Source organism: Doryrhamphus excisus, linkage group LG14, assembly GCF_037039965.1.
Source record: "Doryrhamphus excisus strain RoL-2023G ecotype Guam linkage group LG14, RoL_Dexc_Guam_v1.1, whole genome shotgun sequence".
Taxonomy (NCBI): Eukaryota; Metazoa; Chordata; class Actinopteri; order Syngnathiformes; family Syngnathidae; genus Doryrhamphus; species Doryrhamphus excisus.
The window spans coordinates 7,804,444-7,827,517 of record NC_136370.1 but is presented as its reverse complement, the minus strand read 5'-3'; the positions used below and the strand labels follow the sequence as shown (position 1 = coordinate 7,827,517).

General features: G+C 42.8%; 1 protein-coding gene across 2 annotated transcripts in view; it reads right to left on the bottom strand.

The window, feature by feature from the left end:
* Positions 1-871: 871 nt before the first annotated feature.
* Positions 872-23,074, bottom strand: part of dync1h1 (dynein, cytoplasmic 1, heavy chain 1) — a 33,334-nt gene continuing 11,131 nt past the window's right edge. The window contains exons 25-77 of one of the 2 annotated variants that reach the window (XM_058090694.2): positions 21,699-22,053; positions 21,425-21,619; positions 21,068-21,350; positions 20,892-20,992; positions 20,651-20,810; positions 19,663-19,903; positions 19,410-19,593; positions 19,130-19,342; positions 18,798-19,036; positions 18,548-18,704; positions 18,250-18,474; positions 17,953-18,183; positions 17,464-17,604; positions 17,120-17,353; positions 16,833-17,039; positions 16,615-16,736; positions 16,367-16,532; positions 16,132-16,295; positions 15,915-16,044; positions 15,702-15,835; positions 15,507-15,621; positions 15,263-15,424; positions 14,511-14,725; positions 14,246-14,450; positions 14,005-14,178; positions 13,813-13,932; positions 13,588-13,708; positions 11,952-12,147; positions 10,541-10,658; positions 10,233-10,448; positions 9,934-10,146; positions 9,718-9,845; positions 9,482-9,635; positions 8,984-9,130; positions 8,739-8,889; positions 8,415-8,668; positions 8,195-8,329; positions 8,034-8,128; positions 7,790-7,964; positions 7,600-7,675; positions 7,347-7,507; positions 7,153-7,264; positions 6,893-7,077; positions 6,092-6,205; positions 5,838-6,008; positions 5,553-5,770; positions 5,363-5,466; positions 3,799-4,007; positions 3,510-3,663; positions 2,573-2,715; positions 1,566-1,734; positions 1,367-1,491; positions 872-1,294 (exon numbers count right to left, since the gene is read on the bottom strand). In XM_058090694.2, coding sequence (XP_057946677.2) covers positions 1,166-1,294; positions 1,367-1,491; positions 1,566-1,734; positions 2,573-2,715; positions 3,510-3,663; positions 3,799-4,007; positions 5,363-5,466; positions 5,553-5,770; positions 5,838-6,008; positions 6,092-6,205; positions 6,893-7,077; positions 7,153-7,264; positions 7,347-7,507; positions 7,600-7,675; positions 7,790-7,964; positions 8,034-8,128; positions 8,195-8,329; positions 8,415-8,668; positions 8,739-8,889; positions 8,984-9,130; positions 9,482-9,635; positions 9,718-9,845; positions 9,934-10,146; positions 10,233-10,448; positions 10,541-10,658; positions 11,952-12,147; positions 13,588-13,708; positions 13,813-13,932; positions 14,005-14,178; positions 14,246-14,450; positions 14,511-14,725; positions 15,263-15,424; positions 15,507-15,621; positions 15,702-15,835; positions 15,915-16,044; positions 16,132-16,295; positions 16,367-16,532; positions 16,615-16,736; positions 16,833-17,039; positions 17,120-17,353; positions 17,464-17,604; positions 17,953-18,183; positions 18,250-18,474; positions 18,548-18,704; positions 18,798-19,036; positions 19,130-19,342; positions 19,410-19,593; positions 19,663-19,903; positions 20,651-20,810; positions 20,892-20,992; positions 21,068-21,350; positions 21,425-21,619; positions 21,699-22,053 — 9,046 coding nt within the window. In that variant the 3' untranslated portion in view covers positions 872-1,165. Of the gene's footprint in view, positions 1,295-1,366; positions 1,492-1,565; positions 1,735-2,572; positions 2,716-3,509; positions 3,664-3,798; positions 4,008-5,362; positions 5,467-5,552; positions 5,771-5,837; positions 6,009-6,091; positions 6,206-6,892; positions 7,078-7,152; positions 7,265-7,346; positions 7,508-7,599; positions 7,676-7,789; positions 7,965-8,033; positions 8,129-8,194; positions 8,330-8,414; positions 8,669-8,738; positions 8,890-8,983; positions 9,131-9,481; positions 9,636-9,717; positions 9,846-9,933; positions 10,147-10,232; positions 10,449-10,540; positions 10,659-11,608; positions 11,805-11,951; positions 12,148-13,587; positions 13,709-13,812; positions 13,933-14,004; positions 14,179-14,245; positions 14,451-14,510; positions 14,726-15,262; positions 15,425-15,506; positions 15,622-15,701; positions 15,836-15,914; positions 16,045-16,131; positions 16,296-16,366; positions 16,533-16,614; positions 16,737-16,832; positions 17,040-17,119; positions 17,354-17,463; positions 17,605-17,952; positions 18,184-18,249; positions 18,475-18,547; positions 18,705-18,797; positions 19,037-19,129; positions 19,343-19,409; positions 19,594-19,662; positions 19,904-20,650; positions 20,811-20,891; positions 20,993-21,067; positions 21,351-21,424; positions 21,620-21,698; positions 22,054-23,074 lie in introns of both variants that reach the window. The other variant, XM_058090695.2, reaches the window with a different exon arrangement.

Here is a 23,074-nt window from a genome sequence, read left to right as displayed (position 1 = left end):
GGCCACTATTGTATTTGCAATGGTTCGTTGAAGTACTCTTGAATACACTTGTATGCTCTCCATTTTGTTGCATTCATGGTCTCAGTTTCAAGTTCAGTCTGAACAGTGCAGATCATTTGAAGAATCAGCGGTATTGCACATCTAAAGTGCAAATGAATCACACATGCACAATGCCCTTCATACGTTGCTACTCACTACATTCATGCCTCATTCGTACTCGGTAACTTACCTGTCGGAGTGTCAGAACGTGTGATGCAAGAATCCATCCATTTTCCACTGCTTATCCTCATGAGGGTCGTGGGCATGATGGAGCCTATCCCAGCTGTCTTCGGGCTGGCCACCCTGGACTGGTGGCCAGCCAATCACAGGGCACATATAGACAAACAACCATTCACACTCACATTCATACCTATGGACAATTAAGTATCCAGAGAACACCCACGCATGCCCAAGGGGGGAATTGAACCCTTATCTCCTAGCTGCAAGAAATAATGTGATAAATTAAGGCAAGGCTGGATGTAATTATTCCATATATTTACTTTCTATTGCAGACTTTTGAGAGGCACCGCCTCAACTTTGCGTCATTACTGCCACCTAATGACTAGAATACAACAGATCAAGTGTATTTCAATATGTAGTCCACTATATGACTATAGTCTACGTATATATGATTATACAGGATTGTGTTTCACAGTGCAGTTACTTTAGCTGTCTTGCATGGCAACGGTTGTCATCCGCACATGGATTGTAACATGCATGCCTCCAGCTCAACTTTCTGAGCTCCGAAAGTGTTCTGTTGCATGTCATTGGGGAAAAAATGTAATGGTGCACACACATTTGCTAACATTTGCAAAGTACTATAAATAGCAGCTTTCGGTTGTGCAAGCTTTATTCACTCTACAAAAAAACATACGCATTCCTTCATAAAAACCAACTTCTCTTGTCAACTTTCTCGATTTCTGACATTTACCATCTGACAACTTCCCTCAAGACCTTTGCAAAACACTTCCCAAAATCCATAATTTGTGTTCACTACCGCTACACAAAGTACTAGAATAGCGTTATGGCTAGCAACGACGTTAAAACAAATGGTTAATATGCAGCACTCATGGACGATTAATGGGTTGGGGTTAACTATGATGATGATGATAGTGGTGGTGGTGTTCTACTCTGTGCACAGTACTGCCACTCCACGCTCGTAGAAGCTGTGCGGATCTTCCTTGGTGGCGATATCGAAGTCGACTGTGAAAATGAGGTCAGACCTCGTGAAGTTCAGGTACACGGGCAGAGTCACCTGCAGAGATTAAAAAAAGAAAAATGTTTGCAAAGAGATTTAGGACAGGGGAAGATGTTTTTCCTGTCCTACCATGTGTCTCTTCTCAGCATTGCTTTGCTTGATCCAGCGGAGCTGAGTGAGAGGTAGCTCAGTGGAGATGGTCGTTGACAGGGACAGTTTGTTGTTGGCACATGTTGCTCCCTGTAGTTTCAGTCCTACAAGAGTGCACAGTCTGTGTGAGAACTACTCTTACTACAAAAACTTCCTTTGCGGGTGTTGAGAAGAAGACCTTTGATGCCGAAGCTGCACGCGTCCAGTGTGGTACCCTGGGCGGTGGTGACGTTGACCTCCAGGCACAGCTCCTCCAGAGACCAGCTGTTAGCTTGGGCAACATATTGGCGGGTGGCGGTGATATATGCCTCGGGTACAAATAGGCTTCCCAGGCACACGTGGATGTTCTAGGAAAATAAATTAGATGTTGGCTGAAGATCAGACGTGTTCAAAGTGTGGCACAGGAAAAAAATGGGCAAAAACACAACGGCAAGGCAGACTTGGCAGAGCATGAGTGTCGTGTGCAGAAGGTGACTACACACACACACACACACACACACACACACACACACACACACACACACACACACACACACACACACACACACACACACACACACAGTTTAATTCCAAATGTGAAAATTGTAAATAGGTCTTGATATATTTCAAATACATTATTTTGATGTAAAAAAAAACCTTTGTGTTGTTTACGTTGTGGTGCTTTAGCAGATATTTCAACTAATGTGTCAAAGTGAAAGTTATGCTTTTTTTGCGTTTTTAAACTTTTTGTTGGGAACTGATATTTTCCTGAAATTTATCTATGTTTTGTTATGTGTTTAGTATGTTTATGTTAGCCATAGAACCAAACATTGTGCATTCTGTGTGCTTTGAAAAATCTGTCCAAATCGTCTAAAATGGCTGGCACTCAAAAGGATTGAATTTTGAACAATGGCTGCCATTGAATGAGCTAAGAGTTTTTTTTCCCCTTATCCCTGTCGCCAAATACTGTTTTGTTTTTTTTTTTATTGTATGAGGGTTGTGGTGGTTCCATTTTAAATTTCTACTATGTAACCAACACCAACTTGACCCGTTTAGTTATGCGTGCTATTACTACCTACAAGACAGGGGTCTTATATCCCCACATAAATCAACTTCATGTTACTGGTGGTACCATGTCATTACATTCAAAAAGCACAAAAGACATACTGCATTTATTGTATATTTCTATATTACACAAATGTTTACCTTCAGCTCCTTAGCGCCCCCGCTGGCAGCTCCTTGGGAGATCTGCTGCAGCTGTTTGATGCGCTCACTGAAGTCCGCCACCCACTGGATGACAGTCATGGAGATGGGAACCGTGTAGCGACACCAGCTGCGAGGGAGGATGCCTGGAGGATAGCCAGGTAGAAATTACAATATTGGCAAAATACCGCAAATAATGGACAAGCACAAATGCCCTAAAAATGCCTATTTTATATGCTCTAAATCAAGGATTCTCAAATGGTCTCAACCTGGTCAATACCTTGTAATTTTATTTGATTTATATATTTTAATACTTTTTTTATTGCCAATGCCAACTCAAGATTAGTACTACTTATAATCACAATGTGTTCAAAATATATTTTTCAATAACTTTAGGGTATTTTGTCAAGAAAGTCAAGGAAATGAGATAACTACATGCAAAGAATGCATATATTTAAATGAAATTATAAATACCGTAGTTTGATTTATATATTTTAATACTTTTTTTATTGCCAATGTCAACTCAAAAGATTAGTACTACCTATAATCACAATTATGTGTTCAAAGTATATTTTTCAATAACTTAAGGGTATTTTGTCAAGGAAATGAGACCTAACTACAAAGAATGCAAAGAATGCATACATTTAAATGAAATAAAAATAAAAATCTAAGTCAGATATTTCACTGATACCAAATAGGAAAATGACTAAAATACTCCTCAATTTTATTTCAAAATATTTTAAAGTGAATAAACTGTTGTATATTATTTTAATGTGATCTTTGCCTCGCTGTCTGCAACTCACCCAGCACATTCAACTTTGTGGTAGCATTCCAAACACACTATACTGTAATATGTGTAATGTCCCTCGCTACATCGTGGGTCTAACATCATGCCCTTACTCTGTAGGGTTTTTCCAAAAATGAATAAATCATAATATACCTTTAACCAGGTCGCTGATAAGAGTACGCAGATAGTTTGTCTGCTTCTTCTTGCCCTGGCACACTTGCACCACATCCGACAGATCCTGGCGGACCTCCTGCAGCATTTTGCCACCCATTTTCACCTCACGTTCGAAAAAGCGGAACAATGGGTCCTGGCGAAGGAAAGAAGCAGCAAATGAAAAGCTTGGAAGGTGACACAAAAAAGGCAAGCAATCATGGGGTAGTTTTTACCTTGTTGCGTGGTCAGTGACAAACATTAAAATGTAAAGCGGCCTCCAGCTGGTTACCTTGATGTTCTCCACTGTGCGTTTGAGAGGATTGACAGTTTGAGGCATGAGCTGCAGCCAGTTGCAGGCGGTGGTGTGCAGCGTCCTCATCCAGGCCGGCTGGGCATCTGACGTGGACGATGCGCGCTCCTTTTTCTCGGTCTCGTAGGCGAGGTCATCCTCATCCTCCAGCATCTGCATTTTCAGCATCTTACCCATCATGTCAGTGCCTGCGCAACCCGGCGAGGGAGGAAGGGAAGGAAGGAGGAAGGGAGTGAGCGGGGGACAACAAATTAATAAGTGGAACACAAAGCTTATCTTGGTGATGGGTCAGCTGGAGTTGCTTCAGAAAACAAAACGGGGAGTTGTGGAAGACAGACAAGGCTTCAGGCAATACAATACAATGAGTATATCGTTTGTGTCGTTTTTATATATATATATATATATATATATATATATATATATATATATATATATATATATATATATATATATATATATATATATATATATATATATATATATATATATATATATATATATATAGACAAAACACTGTGCCTCAATCAAATGAAATAAATGTCTCCTTCAATTTGCAGCTACCTTTTTTTCCTTAAGAAAAACTTAAATTACAATTACCAAGATTACTGTATATGCATGTAAAGTGTTTTTATGGCTTAGTGGTCAAAAACAGTAATCAGAATTGATAAGCTATTGGTAGTGGGTCAACGTGTATACTATGAAATACGGATCTTCACTGTTTTCCGTCCACAATGTGTGCACCCATGTTTATGGACCAGGGAGTGACATCTTCAGAACACTCTGCTGAGGTCCATGTCTTTTTCTTCAACAGTATACCTTAATTAAAGTAATAGCAATAATTGCACCTCTGACCTCTATATGAGGAAATAAGTTGCATGGTGTCTGGTGATAAAGGGGAGTGTCTGGATGCCTCATTAGCAAAAGGTAGGGAGTTGTTTAAGGGGGTATCCATTCATCAGTCACTTTACTATAAGGTACACTTGTGCCACAAAGCTTAAACAACATTAACTGGTGGTGTAGTATATCTCAATCTCAATGAAATGTTCATCACATTTGTAGCAATTGAGTGATGCTATTTATGTCATCATGCAGGTGGTGTTACATGGTTACAACCCATGTGTGCCTAATGAAGTGACTGGTGAAAGCATGAAGGGGGTGGGAGTATGCTTCAGAGGGTGGGAATGGTGTCTTAGCAAAGCGACATGTTGGCTGTGAAATACAGCTGCTGGAGGGTGAGGATACACACTCCTTTTACCTTCTAAAGATGATGCTTACAAAGGGAACACAAACTGCACAACAACAATGATAATAATATCCACAACTGCACTGGGCGCTGCTCCATGACCAATATAAAGATGAGAGGAATAAGCACGTCTAACATCTCCGCATCTAAAAATGGGGTCCAAGTGAAGATGAGGGAGAACTTGGATAGAAAGAAGATGGTTAATATGTGTTGACCCAATGAGAAGGAAAATGGATGGATGGATGGTGCTGCAAGTGGGATCAGAGTACAAGTGATTGAAGAGCAATGATGGCAGTGTACCCTGAGTGGTGAGCAAGACCTTCTCCGCATTGCTAGGCAACCCCAGCCAAGATGGAGTCTGAGTGTCAGGAAGCATTTCCACCCAGTGCATGAACTCTTCACGCCTTTGGGGGGGAAAAAAAACAAAACTCATACACTGTGTACGGAAAACGTTGGGTGATGCTGACCAGAAAAGAGACCTAATACGGACCTAATACCGTCAGGCATCTTGATGTCTTTGTGTCCGTCAACTTTGAGCGCCAGTTTAAACTCGCTGTCGAAGCTGCCTTTGGTGAAAATACGCTCCAGGAAAGTGTTAAGCAGACGCTGGTCGAACTCATTGTCAATACGGCCGCCATAGATGGACTGTGCCATCAGGGTTTTCAGGGCTGCCCAGGGTATCTTATCTGGAGCAATGTTTTGACGACCCTGTGAGCATAGCAGTGTCATTTACAGTATATTCATGTGTATGTGTGTGTATGCTTCAACAACAAACCTTCGCGGTGTCATCCAACCAGGTATCGACAGTGTCACACGCGGAGCGCAGGTCAGACTCTCCAAACTCATACTTCTTGGACCAACCCAGCGGTGCATAGCGCAGACGCTCCTGGATGACAGCGTGGAACCAGGCCAAAAGGAAATACAGACGGGCACGCTCATTGGGAGCCTGTACAACAATCACACAGGAACAATGAGTTAAGATGGGAAACTGTAGGGACGGTGTACAGGTAAAAATTTATATTAGATGACCTTGCACATGCGAGCCACTGGTATGCTGCTGAAGGTGCGCAGCATGTTGGCTTTTACACCAGGAGGAGGCTCGAAGACAAAGATACGACCGGCACGAAGGAGATTCACTGGAACCTACAAAGAAAAGACAACTTATTTTAATTTAAGATGCAGGCAAGAATTGATTGACTGGGAATCTTTTCCTTTCCATATTGAAATTAGAAACGCTTGGTGAGTGATCACCACAGAATATCACTAGAGACATCATTCAATTAAATACAAGTATGGCATCGCTGTATTTGCTGTACCAAGGAGCAGCTGGGAAATTTGTTTTATTTATTATAAAAGGGACTCATGAATGTTCTAAATTAACCTTGTCCCTCAACATTCTTTAACTGAAAAATTACAGTTTGATATTCATTTAACAGCACCACTGCTGGTTGAACTAGTGTACGCCATTATGCCCCAATTTCATTAAGTGCCATTAATTGTCAATACCAGGCTTTAAACACAAAATGTAAAAATAACCACCATATTGTGATGGAAATCTTATTTAAATTCTGCTAATGTGCTAATTAAGGTCAGACTGATTTCCAACCTAGCAGAACCGCCTATTGCTGTGTTATGACTATTTGCTTGTGGCTTGAGCCCCCGTCTCCAAAACAAGTTTCTCCAATGGTGTTTCCATGTCAACAGGTTCTGATTAACCCGTGATATGTCCTTGCACCTGGTAAAGTCCTGATAATGTTTGTATAACGGAATTTTTGGGCAAAAAATAAATCCTGACAGAAAAGATAATGAACTGCCAGGGGAATGTGATACCTTGGGGTTGATCTCCATCGTCAAGAAGAGCCTGAAGCTAGCATGTGGCTGCATAGAGTGGAGCTTCTTCTCCAGCTGCATCAGCCAGCCTGGGGCCAGGTGGACATTCTCCAGCATCACCCACCTGCCGGACTTGACAGCAGTGTTGATGTCTCGGTCTGCCTTGTTGAATCCTTCAGCAGAACCTGGAGATAAATGAAGAAACATAAATTAGCATAATTCTTGAGTAAGATCAGGTATGAAATTGAGTTGGTACTTACCGATGGAGATGGAAGTGATTTGTTTGTTTTGCTCTGCGGCCAGGTCTCTGACCAGACCGCTGGCATCATAACCCGGAACAGAACACATCAGCACGGGTGTACTGGGCTTCACCTGTAGGTACAAGAGGGCTGGTAAATTGAAACAACACTTGACATGACTTCTATTAGGAATAATTTAAAAAGATGATTAGTACCTCACTATCCACAATATTGGCCAGGTCGATGGGCTGCTCGATGATGCTCATAAATGTCTCTCCCAGAACCTTTGCAACAAAGATGTGAGACATTGCCAACAGGCGGTCTGGGCGGAAAGTCTGTATCAACAACATCTGGTGTACTGCCTGGCCAATAGGAGCTGAGTAGGAAGAGGATAAACAGGAGAAACACATATTTTGAGTTAAAAAGGAGCTAATGTGGACTATTACAACAACAACAAAATAAACTTACTAGACTGTTTCTCCTCTGACCACAGGTAAGGAACAGCCAGCTCCGGGGTGTTACTCTCAAGCCACATAAAGATTTGCTGAGCATGCAAAACAAAGACCATAACAAACCCATATTATTGTCATAGTACAGGACGTACATACAGTATGACAGTTGAGTAAACGCCAAGCCAACTGCATGTCAGCGTCCTCACCTCATCAGCCTGAATTTTGGCCACCACGTCTTTGAATGCTGGCAGGCGGCTGAGGCGGATCATGGCCTCGCTCTGCTCAGAGGTCAGACCCTTCACTTTGGGCAGGGATGTGCCAGTGAGCACGATCTCATTACCACGCAGGAAGTGCTGGAACTCTGCGTCATATGATGGCTCGCTAAAATGTTAAGGACCAGTTAGAATTATAAATGGTGTGCAGACAATTACCAAAAGGCTAAATCTTGACCTGTTCAGTCCCTTCAGGCTGATCTTAGCCAACAGCATGGCAAAGGTGATGTGGTCCTGGTGCAGCATTCCCCTGGCGACTCTGTTGAACGCCACCTACAGAAGAGAAAAACATTTAATACAAGGAGAAACAACTCACAAGTCACAAGTTCCAGTCCCTACCTGGAAAAGGTCTTTTGTGATGAGAGCAAGTCTTTGCGTGTGGTCGCTGATGCTCTTGAGGTTGGGGTTCTCATACAGCACAGTGTGGTAGGTGTCCAGGAAAAAGTGAAGAGAATACTGGTACAGGAAGTGCATCTGAAGCAAGATACAAACAAATAAGATGAGCTTATGAAAGCATGTGTAATTCTGTTTGTTTATAAGAGTGCGAGTCAGTTAGGACCTGGTTGAGAGCCTCCATAGTGAAGTAGATGCTGCTGCAAGCTGACGACAAGGACAGGTACTGCTGTGACACTGCCTCCACCTCGGCCATGATGACATCAGTCTCCTCCACCTTCCTGGTCACCTCGGCGGCCTCCTTCTTCAGGTTCTCCAGGGTGGTGATGATGGTGTCGTCGTCGAGGATGCGCCCTTTAACCTCGTTCAGCGCTTGCAGTAGGGATTTTTCCAGCTGACGTAAACGCAGCTGGAACTCGCCTGCAGAGAAGAGATAAGTGTAGATCAGTGTCTTGAAACTATGAGATAATGGACTGATTTTGTCCCGTACCCTGCAGTTTGAGGAGGTCCGAGCGTTTCTCATCTACGTCGGGCCTCTCGGCTTTAAGCACCTCGTTGAGACACTGGCTCTGCAGACTGCTGCGAGTCACCGTGAAGTTGACAAACGTCACACGAGAACACAGGTCTGGTGGGAATTCAACCTGCATGTACGGTGATACCAGTCAGGAACTTAGAAATACCCCATAAATGTAAAGCTGTCCATGCAAACAACTATATATTTTTGTTCCTTCTTACCGTGGGGTCTCGTGTTGAGAGAAAGATGACAAATGAAGGAGACAGATCGATATCCTGGTCTCCTAAGGTGATGAGGACACGCCCACCAGTTCGACGGACCTCTCTGTTCAACACCGGATTCAGGATGGGGTCGTAACTCTCAACATCCTTCAAAAAAAAAAGAGAAAATTAAAAACAGTGCTTGCTACTGTAAATGTTCAAATTAACGTTATATTGAATTAACCCCAAATAACCACCAGGCTCTTGGCACTGGGTCAAAAGCACTGAGCAAGAGACGACGAGACGACTACTATTCAGTGCAATAGACTTTTTAGTAAATAATGTCTTCCCACTTTCTCATGCAGTCCAAATCCTCATTAAAGTTAAAACATTAATTTATGAGTTTTTACAAAAAGTTACTCAACAAAACAAGGTCAGACTCCAATAATGGCAGCTCAAATGACAATAAAGATGTAAAAATAAAAGGGGAAAAATATATATCCTGATGGTAAGCAATACCTGAACAAGCAGTGGGTTTCCAAATCGCAGGGCACTCTCCAGGTTCTTCCTGAAGGCATCATCCAAGAAGCTGGTTCGTGTGATCTTGCGGTCTTTGTACTCGTTCATAATGAACTCTGTGGCTTGGCCAGATGGGTCGATGATTAGCGGGTACCTTAGAGGAGGTTGTGATAAGTTAAAACATTAAAACTCCCATTGTGGAAGTATTCAGTTGTTACGAGCTTGTGTGTACTGACCTGTTAAATCTCTTGAGCATGATGGCGTTTTCAGTGCAGAGGTCATCCGCTGGGAGAGAGTTGGCTTGCCAGCGGAGTCTCTCGTCTGCATTGGATAGGTATTCTGTCCTGGCAATGTCGGTTCGGAACTGAGGAAGAAATAAAAAGCCAGTAAAAATGTATGATCCTGCCAGACAACAGAAACATCTGTAAAGTATGTAGGTCACAACAGCTTACCTGTACATTGGCTTGCTGCAGGTGATGAGACCAAGTGGTGAATAGGTTCTGTCTCATCTGCTGTTCGAAGTAGCCAGCATATGTAATAAACGCCGCAGAGAGCAAACAGTCACCAGCGATGGTAGACATCTGGTTCTTGAACGTTTCACTGGTCTTCTCCCAGCGCTCTCTCTCAGCTGACAGGCTCTTCAGGAGGGCTGTGCTGCGATTCACCTGCACGGATTAAACAGCTTTAAGAAACGCACAACAAAAAATATGACATAGTGGTAAGGGCAATAGTGATGTGTAAAACTGCTTACCTTGGCCTCCACTGCAGCCAGGTCGGCTTTGATGGCCTGGGCTTCTGAGATAAGGACGGCGTACTCCTCCTTGTAGCGAGCAATGCTAGCTTCCAGGTCCCTGATCATCTGCTCCACCTCCTCTGCCTTCGTCTTGTTGTCTTTGGCGTCATCCTCGAGCTTCTGAAGCTCGTTACGCAGAGGCTCCACCCGTTTCAGCATGTCGGCATAATTAAGCTATAGAAGTCACACCATACCCACACAGTGCACAAAAGTCAAACCCTGTTTTATCCGACATTGTTATTTTGATATAATGGGACACTCCTTACCTGAGCAATTGCCCATTTCACCATAGGCCCGCAAGCCAGCGAGGCCCTGTTCACTTGGTCATAATTGTAGCTCGGGTTGGACATGTAGTTCTTCTTCATTTTTTCTCGAATGGAATCACTAGACAGAAACAACCCAATGTGGTTTTAGACTACAGTAACACTGTAATAACTTACAGTAACGTATATAGACATGCATACGTTCCTCAAAGAGTGGCTTGGGGTTGTTTGTTACTCAAATTCATCGAATAATAGGCATTTATTTAAGGGGGTGTCTATTACAGCAGCGACGAGACCCACCACGACTCTTCAACGACCTGTGGTGACCCGTGTGTAGTGGCTAATGCAAAGTTACCCAGCATACCTTGTAGGTTTCTAGGGACTGGTATAGGTTTGCATTTATATATTAGTGTGCAAGTGTTAAATATGCCCATAGTGGTAAATATACCTGTAATGTCCATGTGGTGCAGTTACGATGCATTTTGGTGCCAGTTCGTTTAGATAACTTATTGACTCTTTGTGCTGTGTTGGCATAGCGTATTACTAATGCATTGCTTCTTGAAAGCAAGCTGAACATACCACTAACGAATTCCCATGTGACTCAATCTTGCCACAAAATATCACCAAACGTTGTTGATCTTTTTCTAGTTGGTTTCAAATAGCGCTACAGAGTGTTGACAGACAACACCTGACTGCATTTTAAACATCCCCTATGCAGACGCATCTGCCTGAAAAGTACAGTTGAAGCAAGCTCTGGTTAAGTTGCACCTGTATTTGCAGCACAGCTGCTAAGACCATGCCAATGTTTCTGTTGCATGTTTACTTAAGGGATTTGCTGATGACGCTACAGAATGAGAGAGGGAAAAATGCTCTGGATGATCGCGAAAATGTGTTAATTGAGGCATAGTGTCCATAATTAACAGCAGAGGCCACTATTTGAGGACTAGCAGTAATTAATTTAACGTAAAATCAATATAGTGTGACTTGATTGGCGGACTGATTCAATGACATCATTTGTTCTTCGGTCTGAGGAAACCCAGGCAGATGTTCCATTGGGACACCGGTTGTTACCTCATGTCCTCAGAGGAAAAGTTGATTATGCTGCTGATGAAATTATCCCTGATCATAACTTGTCTGATTTTTTTCCAGTCATTGGTCTCCTCGCCCAGCATAAGGCAGATTGACTCCAGGGCCAGTTTGACTGCAGCAGGGGGATTGGTCATTGCCCGCACTTCTACCAGGTGCTGCCGTTTAATTGAGCTCACCGCTAGTTAGATTACAGGTAGAATGTGTTTGGGGGAAAAAGCAGTAGAAGCAGTAGAGAATTGACAATCACCAAAGAAGGGAAAAAGGTGGGGGGGAGAAAAAAAAAACACATTTTAGTTAACACAGTGTCACAAACCGCTCATTTCACCTGATTTCATCGGCAGAGAAGTTAACGATAGTGGGGATGAAGTTCTCCCTCATGATGATGGATCGGATCTGCTTCCAGTCGGTGGTGCTCTCGCCCAGGAGCAAGCAGATGGATTCCAGAGCCAGCTTCACAGCCGCAGGTGGATTGCCCATGGAACGCACCTCCACCAGGTGCTGCTTCTTAATGGACTTAACAGCTAGCAATTTCACATTAACACGTGTAGTTTAGTTAAGTGTAGTTTATGTCAACGCAGTAAGATTATAAACTGAAGTAGTGAGTTGGGAAGACACCTTATACACCCAATATAAAAATTTGTACAGCAAATAGTAGATGCCAGAAGTAAAAGAAATTAAATGTTTTGGGTAAATTTTTACCTCAAAGTCACATACAGTAAACCTCGGATATATCGGACTCGGATATATCGGAAATTCGCTCACAACGGACAGATAAAAAAGAACCAATTTTTCTGTAATGCATTTCCAATAAAAATTCATTGCATATATATTTATATATATATATATATTATTTTATATATTTTTATATTATTTTTTTATTATTATTATATATATTTTTTATAACGGATTTCGCCTATTTCGGACAAAATCTCCAGTCCCGTTCCAATTTCCCTCGCATATATCGGATGGCCGCATCCATCTTTGATCCATGTTCACAGCCAAAGATGAAGATTATAACATTTTTGTATGATTTACAGACATGTACAACGAAATAAAAAAAAAAACAACCCTCAAATCTGTAGAAATGCCTTCTTGTTGCTATTAGCGAGGTTTAGAAACCAAACGATAAACGTAAGTGCAAACGATAATGACGTCACATGCTATTGAAATGTATGGGAACTTGCCAATAAAGTTAAATTCTCATTACCTTATGTCTCTTTTCATTGCCCAGTCCAGGTACATTGGAAACATAGTCAAGGAAGTGCCTTTTTATAACGGATAAAATCCGATTTACGCATATACCGGATATGAATCCGATATATGCGTAAAACAGACATTTTCCGGTATACGCATATAACGGATTTTGCTTATATCGGACAAAACCAGTGGGAACAATTGAATCCGATATATCCGAGGTTTACTGTATAACCTTTTTTGCTTAAAAAAAAAAACAAAAAAAACAATGTCACAACAAAAGTGATCACATTCAAGAAATGTGATAACCACAGATCCACATATTGATCTATCGTGAAAATAAGAAAGAATAGAGTTACTCAGTAAAATATGAAACACATTAATTTGAACAACACCTATAAAACAGTTAATAGTTAACAGTGTTGCTCTGCAAACACCTCTTCCATCTCCAGATGGTCAGTTTGAGTAATTTTGCTTAATTTAGTTTTATTATAGAGAGGTTGACTTCTCTTAAAGCAGTTATGTTACTTTAAACACTCTCTGTCCAGGTTACGGTTTTATGATGTCCAGTTTTACATTGTTCCCTTTGAATTGGAACTTAACCAAGGTCACAGAGCAGATTGTGTTTGACTCTTAAGGTCCCACTGTAAATTATAATTAAATTTTATTAATTATTTAATTTCATTCGGTTGGTATGTCATGCTGTCACTTCACACAAGTAACCCACAGCGTAAAAGACAAATGACAAGTTAAAACCCACAACATACCATTCTGAGCCTCAACGACAGCTGGTTCCACCTGGTCCAAGTCCTGTTTGACTCGCAGCTGTTTGTCCTTGATCACCTCCTGCTGCTTGTACACAGCTTCCTGGATTTCCTGGCTCATCACCTGGAATCACAAAAGCTTCCCCTTTTACTTCTTGCATAACCATCTTCTGATATCAATATCAGAAAGGGCCATTTCTGATAAAAGCAATATAAATAAAAATGTACCTTTTTCTTCTCAGCCTCCTGCTGGTCTTTAACCATCTTCTTGAGCTTGTCATTGGCAGCAGCGTTCTTCGCCTCCAATTCCTGACTCTTGATTCGGAGGTCACGACGGAGCTCCTCCACCTGGATGATAACTAGTGATTACAATCGTGTTGCCAGAAAATAAGCAAACTCAACGCACATTTTTTTTTTTACCTGATCTACAGTCTCCTTGATCTTACGGAGACCCACGTTGAGATGCATCTGCTGCTCCTCCAGCTCGCTGCGCTTCTCGTTGAACAAGTTAGCATACTGGTTGATGAAGTCCAGGTAGTGGCGAGGAGTGATGGCCATGGTGTGACCACCTCGCTTAGCAAGACGGTTATTAGCCTAGTGACAAGTAGACATTTGAAGCATGTTTGCCAAAACGCATACGTTAGAATCCAGAGATCCTTACCTGGTGCAGTGTCTGGTGTACAAACACACAGCCATTGACGATAGCCTCCCTGTGTGTTGGTGGCTGGGGAAGTTTGTCATAGACGATGGGCATGTAGTCTGGCACCTTGTAGTTGGGCTTCTCCAGGTCCATTTTGCTGGTGAACTCCTTCCCGACTTGATAAAGAGCCTCGGTTGACCAGTCTCCAAACCAGTTCAGCACACACCTAGAGCAGAGATTTCGTTTTGCATCCTTGTACTACGTGGATTGTTTTACATTTCTTTACCTGTTGAAGAGGGCTGGAGATGTGGCCGCCCTGTCCTTCAGGCCCTCCGATGAGGGGTTCATGGTGAAAACTACATGAAGGTTACGGATAACCTGGCTTGTAAACCACTTATAGAGCTCCTCATGGGTGTCGAGCATGAGTCCCTCTTTCTGCGCTCCCTCCTTGCATTGAGTCATGAGGGTGGCATACTCATCTCCCTCAAACAAGCCAGGAACCTATATAATGGTAATGATTTTACTTCATTTGAACATGCATCAGATTACAATTGAGTGCATCATATAATCAGTTCACAGTTACACATGTCCAGAAGGAGTATGAAGAAGTAAAGCTTATTGAATCCTACCCCTCCATCTGGTACTTTTACAATCAGTAACTGTTACATTTGTTCACTTCCTGCTTTCCTAATATAATTTAAGTTTTTAACTTTATTTATTTGTTTATTTATTTTAAATTTTTTTGTCACGTACCGAAGTACGAGGTGATATGACCATACAATGACATAATGGGTACCATAGTAACTGTCAATATAGTGACATATATAGCACATCATGACTATATATATATATATATATATATATATATATATATATATATATATATATATATATATATATATATATATATATATATATATATATAAACTATATGGATTCACTATATATCCATATATCACTATGGATTTTGTGTCACATTATGGAATGTTCAAAACAGAACTCCACAAAAAGCAAAAGTGCTCCAAAAGTGGAAGTTACCTCTCCGTTGGCCAGCAGGGTATTCATTCGCTCAAGGAATCCGGAATCCAGCACATTGGACTCATCCATGATGAAGGCGATCTTCTCATTCTTGCAACCAGAGCGGCGAAGCACCGTACGCAAGTCCTCATCAAAGTCCTCTCCGGTGTATTTCCTGTGTACCTAAATACCCCAAAAAACAAAATTACACATGAATATGGACACAGTATGGCTGGGGGACATCTTACAAATTTGTAACACCAACCTTGATTTGGTAAACACTAAGTCCGTTCATCCAGGCAACAAAGCGAGACAGAGTAGTCTTCCCTGCTCCACTCACACCAATCAACAGAAGATGTCCCTGTGGCTGGCGGAAGATTCTAGAAAAAGACATTTCCATGTTCCATGTAAATGCCAGACAACCTTCTATTTCTTATAATGTGTAAGCCTTGAAGCTTACCGATCAATTCTGAGAACATGGTCCAAAACCTCGTTGAAGAGCACTAGAGGGACGTCCAGCTCCTCCTCGTAGAAGACCTTAAGACGAGCCTTCACATAATCCCTCAGCTCCTCTTGTTCTACTGGGATGTAGTCCTTCAGTAAAAGAAGACACAGAATTGTAAATGCATTGATATGTTATTTATTTTATCAGTAGTAGGGTGAACTAGTTTACCTTGGAGAGCCAGTTGCTGTAAAGGATGGGCCTGTTGAGAGCCTTCTCCTTATCAATATTGGGGAAATGTTTGAGAGCAACCACGTCAATGTTCTCATCTGTCCACCTTCTCTCGTCATCACCGACCAGCCTGGTAACAAACAAGAGGAATACAAGAAGATTGACTGAAGGAGCAGAAAAGGACATTAAGCACATAATCTTAGCAAACTTGTATTACCTATCCTGAAAGAGGCGCAGAGCCTCGTGAGCCCAGATACGGATAAGTCCCTCCACAGGTAGAGTCTCCAGTGGCCGCAGGGCTTCAAAGATCCCCCTCACCCAACGGGTCATTTCTCTGGGAGAATAGATGTAGTGAGGTTGTGTGTCCTGGGTGAAACGCTCCTGAAAGAAGTGCAAACATAGAAATTGTTTATCTGCAAAAAACTTATAATTAAGCTAATTTACGCCCTTACCTGAGACATAGTGTAGAACTCCACCATAGCAGCTGTCAGAGGTTCAGCATAGGTCCGAAGAGAGGGGATGAGGCGCAGCATGGCCCGATTGAAGGTGCCGTAAATTTGTGTGAGAGAGGCTGGGCCGGGATAGTCAACATACACCACAGGAACGTGACGCAGGAACCTATGAAACGTCAACAATTTATTACATGTTATTGCTCTGGCTGCTCACAGGGATATTCGGTGTTGGACTCTTATATTGCTACCTGTGTGTGAGAGGCTTTCTGCCTGGATCAGTAGGAGGATTACAAGCACCCACAAACTGGATCCTCTCCAGTTTGACCCAAGTCTGGTCTGAGGTGCGGTAGAAGCCTCCATGCTCCACCATCTGTACACGGAAAATGACACCGCATCAGTTATCGTAAAACAAAGATACTACATGTGGTGCCGCTCGTTCCCCTTGTTCTTAAACAGCGCCTTGTACCTGTCTGATGAAGGAGATGACCCTCTGAGTGCCGTACTTGTCCATATCGGGCAGATTGATCTCGTCGCAGAACAACACCAACCACTTGCCAAGCTGCACAGGGGCCAGTACCACGCCGTTGGGAGTGCGGCGGTACTCGCAGTAGTGGTCGAAGGTCTTGAGCAGCAATTCTGGGGTGGTGGCGCTGGAGAAGTTCAGTCCAACAACCTGGGAAAAATGAAATAATTCATTATTAATACATTACTTTCTAATACACAGGTAGAAAGGGAAAGAAGCATGTTTCTCACCTCCATATCAGGCAAGGCCCTGAGGGCGCTGAAGAGTGTCATAGTCTTTCCAGAGCCAGGAGGTCCACACAGCACCAGTGGTTTGTGCTCTGCCAGCCAGGTGTACAGCAAAGCCTCGTGGCGTACAGTGTCCAAGGTGGGGACCACGACATCCGGCGAGGCCACCTTGTGGGTCTCTACCTCAATCTGGGGCACCTTACCCTGCCAAGACTGCCACTCGCCAGAGATACAAACCTAAGAACAGAGAATTTGCTCATGAGGCAGAAGAAAATGGCTAATTTACTTCAGACAATATTGTAATTGTGAAAAGCTGTGTGTGAGGTTTGGGTTCAAGTCATCAGTACCTCATAATCAATGATGGGAATATTGGGAGCAGTGGGGAGGGGCACTGTGGTGATGCGGCGGATGTATTCCCCTAGCTCAGCCCTCATCTTCAGCCGGCCATCACCAGAGAAGGACCACAGCACGGCGTAGATTAGATACCTCTGTAGCAGAACATTAACAAAAAAGACAAGTATTCAAATCACCTTTCATCGTTCTGAGACCATGCGAATGTGTATTAGGTTTGGGGTATTTTTTGTATTAATTAATTTCAACACAGTTTTCATTGTTTCTTTGTTGACTTTCCTGATGAGGTACAATACACAATATGTTGCATCTGCAGTGTAAGCAAAATCAACAGAACTGTTGGAAATATAGCTGTAGTAGAGGTAATTACAGCTGCCCCTTACATTTCCGCTAATTGTGGGGGTACATATTTGGGTGGACAATGCACCCAGCGATTAAATGAGGCACAACTTTTACAACAGCAGTCTTTAAAGCAGATGACATACCTGCATGTATCGCTCAAGCTGATCAATGGGCATCGGGAAGTCAGGATGGTTGTTGTTGTAGAGCGCCACGTTGCGGCAAGCCTGGTGCAGCATGGAAAACAGTGAACCCATGCAGCGCAAGCGGGTGAAGTCCATGATGTGCTCCATCTTGGAGGCGTGCTCCAAGGCCTTGATGACAAGGCCAGTGGAGGTGAAGTACGGCTGCAAAATGGCGGCAGCATCACGCTGGATCTGGTGTGACACAAACAAGACGTCTTAACATTTTGACGCTGCGATAGAAGATGTGAGCGATTATACCTGCAACATTGGCGAAGCAGTCTCCTCCTCATCCTCGGTACCCTTCCTCTTCCTCTGAGCCTCATCCTCGCCTTCATCCAGGGGGATGCTGCGAATGCGAGCCAGGAAGTTGTTGAAAATCATGTCTGTGCTGAGTACATCTTCGCTGAACCACACCATACCACAACGAGAGACTGTGGCCAGTGTGGCGTATTTGAGGTCCTGGACCTCAAACATAACACGTACCTGCGGGTGAATGACAAAGAGTTGAAAACAAATAGACAAAGGTAGGGGGGAGGACAAAATCAGCTGCTTTTACATTTGGTGGCAAGCTGAGACGCTCTCCATTTGGCAGTGTGAGCAGTTTATTGTCATCCAAGACAGAGTTGAGATTTTCAACCCACTCAGGGTCCACATCTCCATCAAAGATGATCCACTGGCGCTTCTGCAATTCACCTCTAACATTGTCAATAATCCTGGAATTCAAAGAAAATAGTTTACCATCAAAAAAAAAAAAAAAAAAAAAAAACCCAAAAAGAGGCCATATCACTTCACTCTCAGCCACTCACTTTCTGAGGATGTGTGTGAACAAGCCGTCGGTCCATTCGCGGGTGTTGGGGTCCAGCGTTCCATACAGGTGATCTTTGCTAATGGCTTTGGGGTCAATGATGTGGGCCACACCTTCAACACCCTCCAGCCTCTCCAGAGCTTTGAGCAGCACCCTCCAAGCCATTGTCTTTCCACTACCTGAAGGTCCTACCATCATGAGACCATGGTTGATCTGTGTTATCTGGTACAGCTGCAGCACCTAGTAAGAAAATCATACAGCAACATTTAATGCATTATAATGCAATGGGATGGAACCATGTAGGGGTTGGCACATCAACAGCGATGTATTTACCTTCTCCACCCACATACTGCCCACGTCGTCACCATCTCCGTAGGTGAGGTACATCTCCTTGCACACCTTCTTCAACTCCTCCCTCAGAGCAGTCATCTCTCCACGCATGTACTGCACTCCGGGGAAGACATCAGACAGCAGGCTGAACAGAAGAGGAATGTCCTCTGCCACCAACTTGGGTACCATGGTCTCACACACACTCTGGATCAGAATCTACAGCAACGGAAGGTCATATTTAACAATTTCCATATTAAGTGCTTCTTCCTGGTACTGTTTTCACCTCTTGCTCAGGAAGGTTCTCTGCAATCTCATTCTCATCAACATCTTCCCCACGTTCAAGCTTCTCCCTTTTGATTCTTTGGATGCGCTCACGCTTCACATTGCCAGCACTTATCAGAACACTTTTGAGAGCTCGCAGGCCAAAGTCGTAGTGACTTTGAGAGGACAGCTGCTCGTCACACAGCCTGAAAAGGAGGTAAATATTAGTAGACAAGTTCCCTTAAAAGGTAGTTTTTCCTCACACAAGAACATACTTGAAGAAGGGAACGATCTTCTTGGCAAGGATCTCAGCTGTGCGGAAGCCCTGAGAGTAGAGCATGACCTGGGCAATGAGCTGACGGTCTGGTTTGGTCATGGCCAAGCTACGGAAGAGCTTCTTCAAGTTGTCGGGCAGGTTGGAGCGACCGGCATAGCCAGGGTTCATAGTGATGAAGATGGCCATGTCTGGGCTCACCTTCACCTGCTTGTTCAGCAGCTCTGTGGTGACTGGCACACCTAGACAGATGACAAAAGATCGCATTTCAGATTAATTTTCTCCATCATCAGTTTACAGTAGTGCCTCAATACATTGTGGTTTGAACATTGCTCCCTCACTACACTATCGCGGCTTTTCAACAACAACAACAAAAAAAGATCTGTTTCATTGTCGACTATGGCTTATTATTAGTAAATTAAACAAAAGAAATTGAAAGACAAGTAATAAGTAGTATTCTGGTCACTCGGCATCAGAATTGAACAAACATTGATGAGACATGTCACTATTAGATTAAATCAGCATGTACGCAGACATGGCATGTTTGACATGATAAGAGTGACAAAAAAGTTATCCTCCCATTCCGTGTGGAATTCGCACGTTTTTGCCTTCTTACTTTGCCCTTCTTCCTCACATCATTTGAAACCCTTCAAGTTTTTAATGAATAAATTGGACGCTGACCAGATAGCTTGCTAACATGCTATCCTTAAAAGCTGTGGCCGTCTCGTGTCCCTGCAATGTTCCCAAAGCCTGTGCATTGGCAATGTAGATAGACACTTTATTAACCTACAAGAGGAATTCACAATGTGGTGTAAACAAAGAATAGAAGTCTACATGGCTGTAATAATGTTCTAAAAACTTATTTCTATGCTCAAACTAAAATAATTCTTGAGTTTATTAAAATGTAATCTTACTTTCAGGAAATCTACTTATTGGTCTGGAACAAATGAACCACGATAAAGAAAAATATGATTTAGTTTTCCACATACTCCTGTCTCTGTTGGGGTTGCTGTGTTCCCTCAAGGCCACCTGAATGTACTGGACTTGCTGGGAGACTGCAGACAACATTCTCTCTTCCAGACGGTTGAACTCGTCAAAGCAGCCCCAAGCTCCCACTTGGCACAGGCCGACAAAGATACGACCCATGGCCTAAAGGCAAGGAGGTACACAAACGTTTCAAATTATTACTCCTGTGGATGATTAAAATTTTAAGCAGTGTATGTTACATACCTGAAAGTCGAATGTCTCATCACAGTTGAAGACCAAGACAAAGCGGCCAAGCTGGTGGCCCAAAGCTTTCACAGACTCAGTCTTTCCTGTTCCAGCAGGACCTTTAAGACAAAGTTTATATTCCATATTTAAACAAATGTTTAGTGGACAACAACAACAACGACAAAAAAGCATACCAAATGGTGACCCTCCAAGGCGAGCCTCCAGAGCCTGAGTCATGGTCAAGTAGCAGCGGTCAGTCAGTGGAGTCTGGACGAGCTTGTCCTGGACACCAAGGTATTCAAAGCCGTAGTTGAATTTAGCATTTGCCATCTGGATGGATAGTTGCTGCAGGACGTCTGTCTGCTTGGGGTCAAAGTAGAATCGCATCTGACTGAGCCACTCAAAGGACTTGGGGTTGTCAATCTTGTTCCTGATCAGAGCCCTGGTTACGTCACGTTGGTGCACCAGCTCTGTGATCTGAGAGGCAGAAAGATGTCAGACTGCGTCCCAATGTCAATGAAATACACTTGAAGAGAAGCATTCTCCCTCACTAGATGTTCCAGCTTCCTCCTGCGAAGTGGTGGTTGTTCCATGAGCACCGTGTCAGCCAGCACATTTAGTGTGGCCTCCACGTTTGACAGCACACCTTGCATGGGGGTCATGTCACCACCACCAGAGACGGTTGTCAAGGCTGACTCGATGTTCTCAGACCAGGCGATTTGGGTGGAAAGCACCACCAGCTGAGCCTGTGGACAGAAGACAAAGAGGTCACATTTTAGAATCATGCCACATCTTTGAAATAACATGATCAGAATGAGATTTAACCTGATAGCGATCAATCCAGTTGATGTATTGGCTCAGATCCACAGCAGTGCCCTTGTTGAAGGCCGTGACCTCTGTGACAGACTCTGCTAGCAGCTTGGCCAAAGTCACCCTCATCTCCTTTTCCACGAGCGTCAGCCACTCGTTGATCTTGGGGTGTTCCGTGATGGAGACTGGTGTTTTGTAGAGAATCTCCTCACCCTCGCGAGATGATATCCCCAGAACCTCAGTGTTGTCTTCGTTGAGCAAGATGCTGGAGACGCCCGCGAACATCTTCTTGAAGTGCTTCTGCAGCTTGGCCACGTTCTTGCTGTTGCCAATGATCTCAAGCAAGTCCTCATCTCCCACAAAGTAGAACCTGGAAAAACACGTGTTACATTTTTTTCCTGAACATACTTTGCTAGACAACTGTTAATAGACACATATAGCATCAGAAAGGTAAATCTAGCTGCAAAATGTAATAACTCTGATAACTAATAACAGAGCCCTTAGTAATCTAAGATGGTAACAATGGAGAGCAAGGTAATACAACACGTTTTCACAAAGCTCATGATGTCATCAAAGCATTTACATTGAAAACCAACCTAATTTATGGTATCATGGCTAATTTAGCTAATTTTGAATGTGTAAGTGTATGAATATATATATATATATATATATATATATATATATATATATATATATATATATATATATATATATTTTTTTTTTTTTTTTTCCAGGTAGTCATCTGATCAAAACATCACATTCACCATCCAAAGTTGTCTGGACATGGCAAAGTAAAGACAAACTGCTTTCCTCTTTGCCTTCAATACAGTGTAGAGGTGACACTTCTCTTTGGGGCCATCCATAATTTTCAACATTTTCACAAGAGTACAAAGAGTACTCTTTTGAGCAACCCCCCCCCCCCAAAAAAAGAGTACAATCCCAAATGAAAAATGTTGATAGGTCCATGACCAACTGACCCAATACAGCCAGGAAATTCGAACATATCCAATCCAATAGTGTTCTCTGGCTGTATTTTGGGACTCTGGTCAATCAGTCACTGCCCATCAACATTGTATTGAACACGAACAAGATAAAAAAATTACATCAAATGCCTCTTTTTTGTACAGTAAACCTCGGATATATCGGACTCGGATATATCGGAAATTCACTCACAAAGGACAGATAAAAAAGAACCAATTTTTCTGTAATGCATTTCCAATAAAAATTCATTGCATATATCGGATTTTTTATAACGGATTTCGCCTATTTCGGACAAAATCTCCAGTCCCGTTCCAATTTCCCTCGCATATATCGGATGGCCACATCGTGGCCTTTGATCCATCTTTGATCCATGTTCACAGCCAAAGATGAAGATTATAACACCTTTGTAT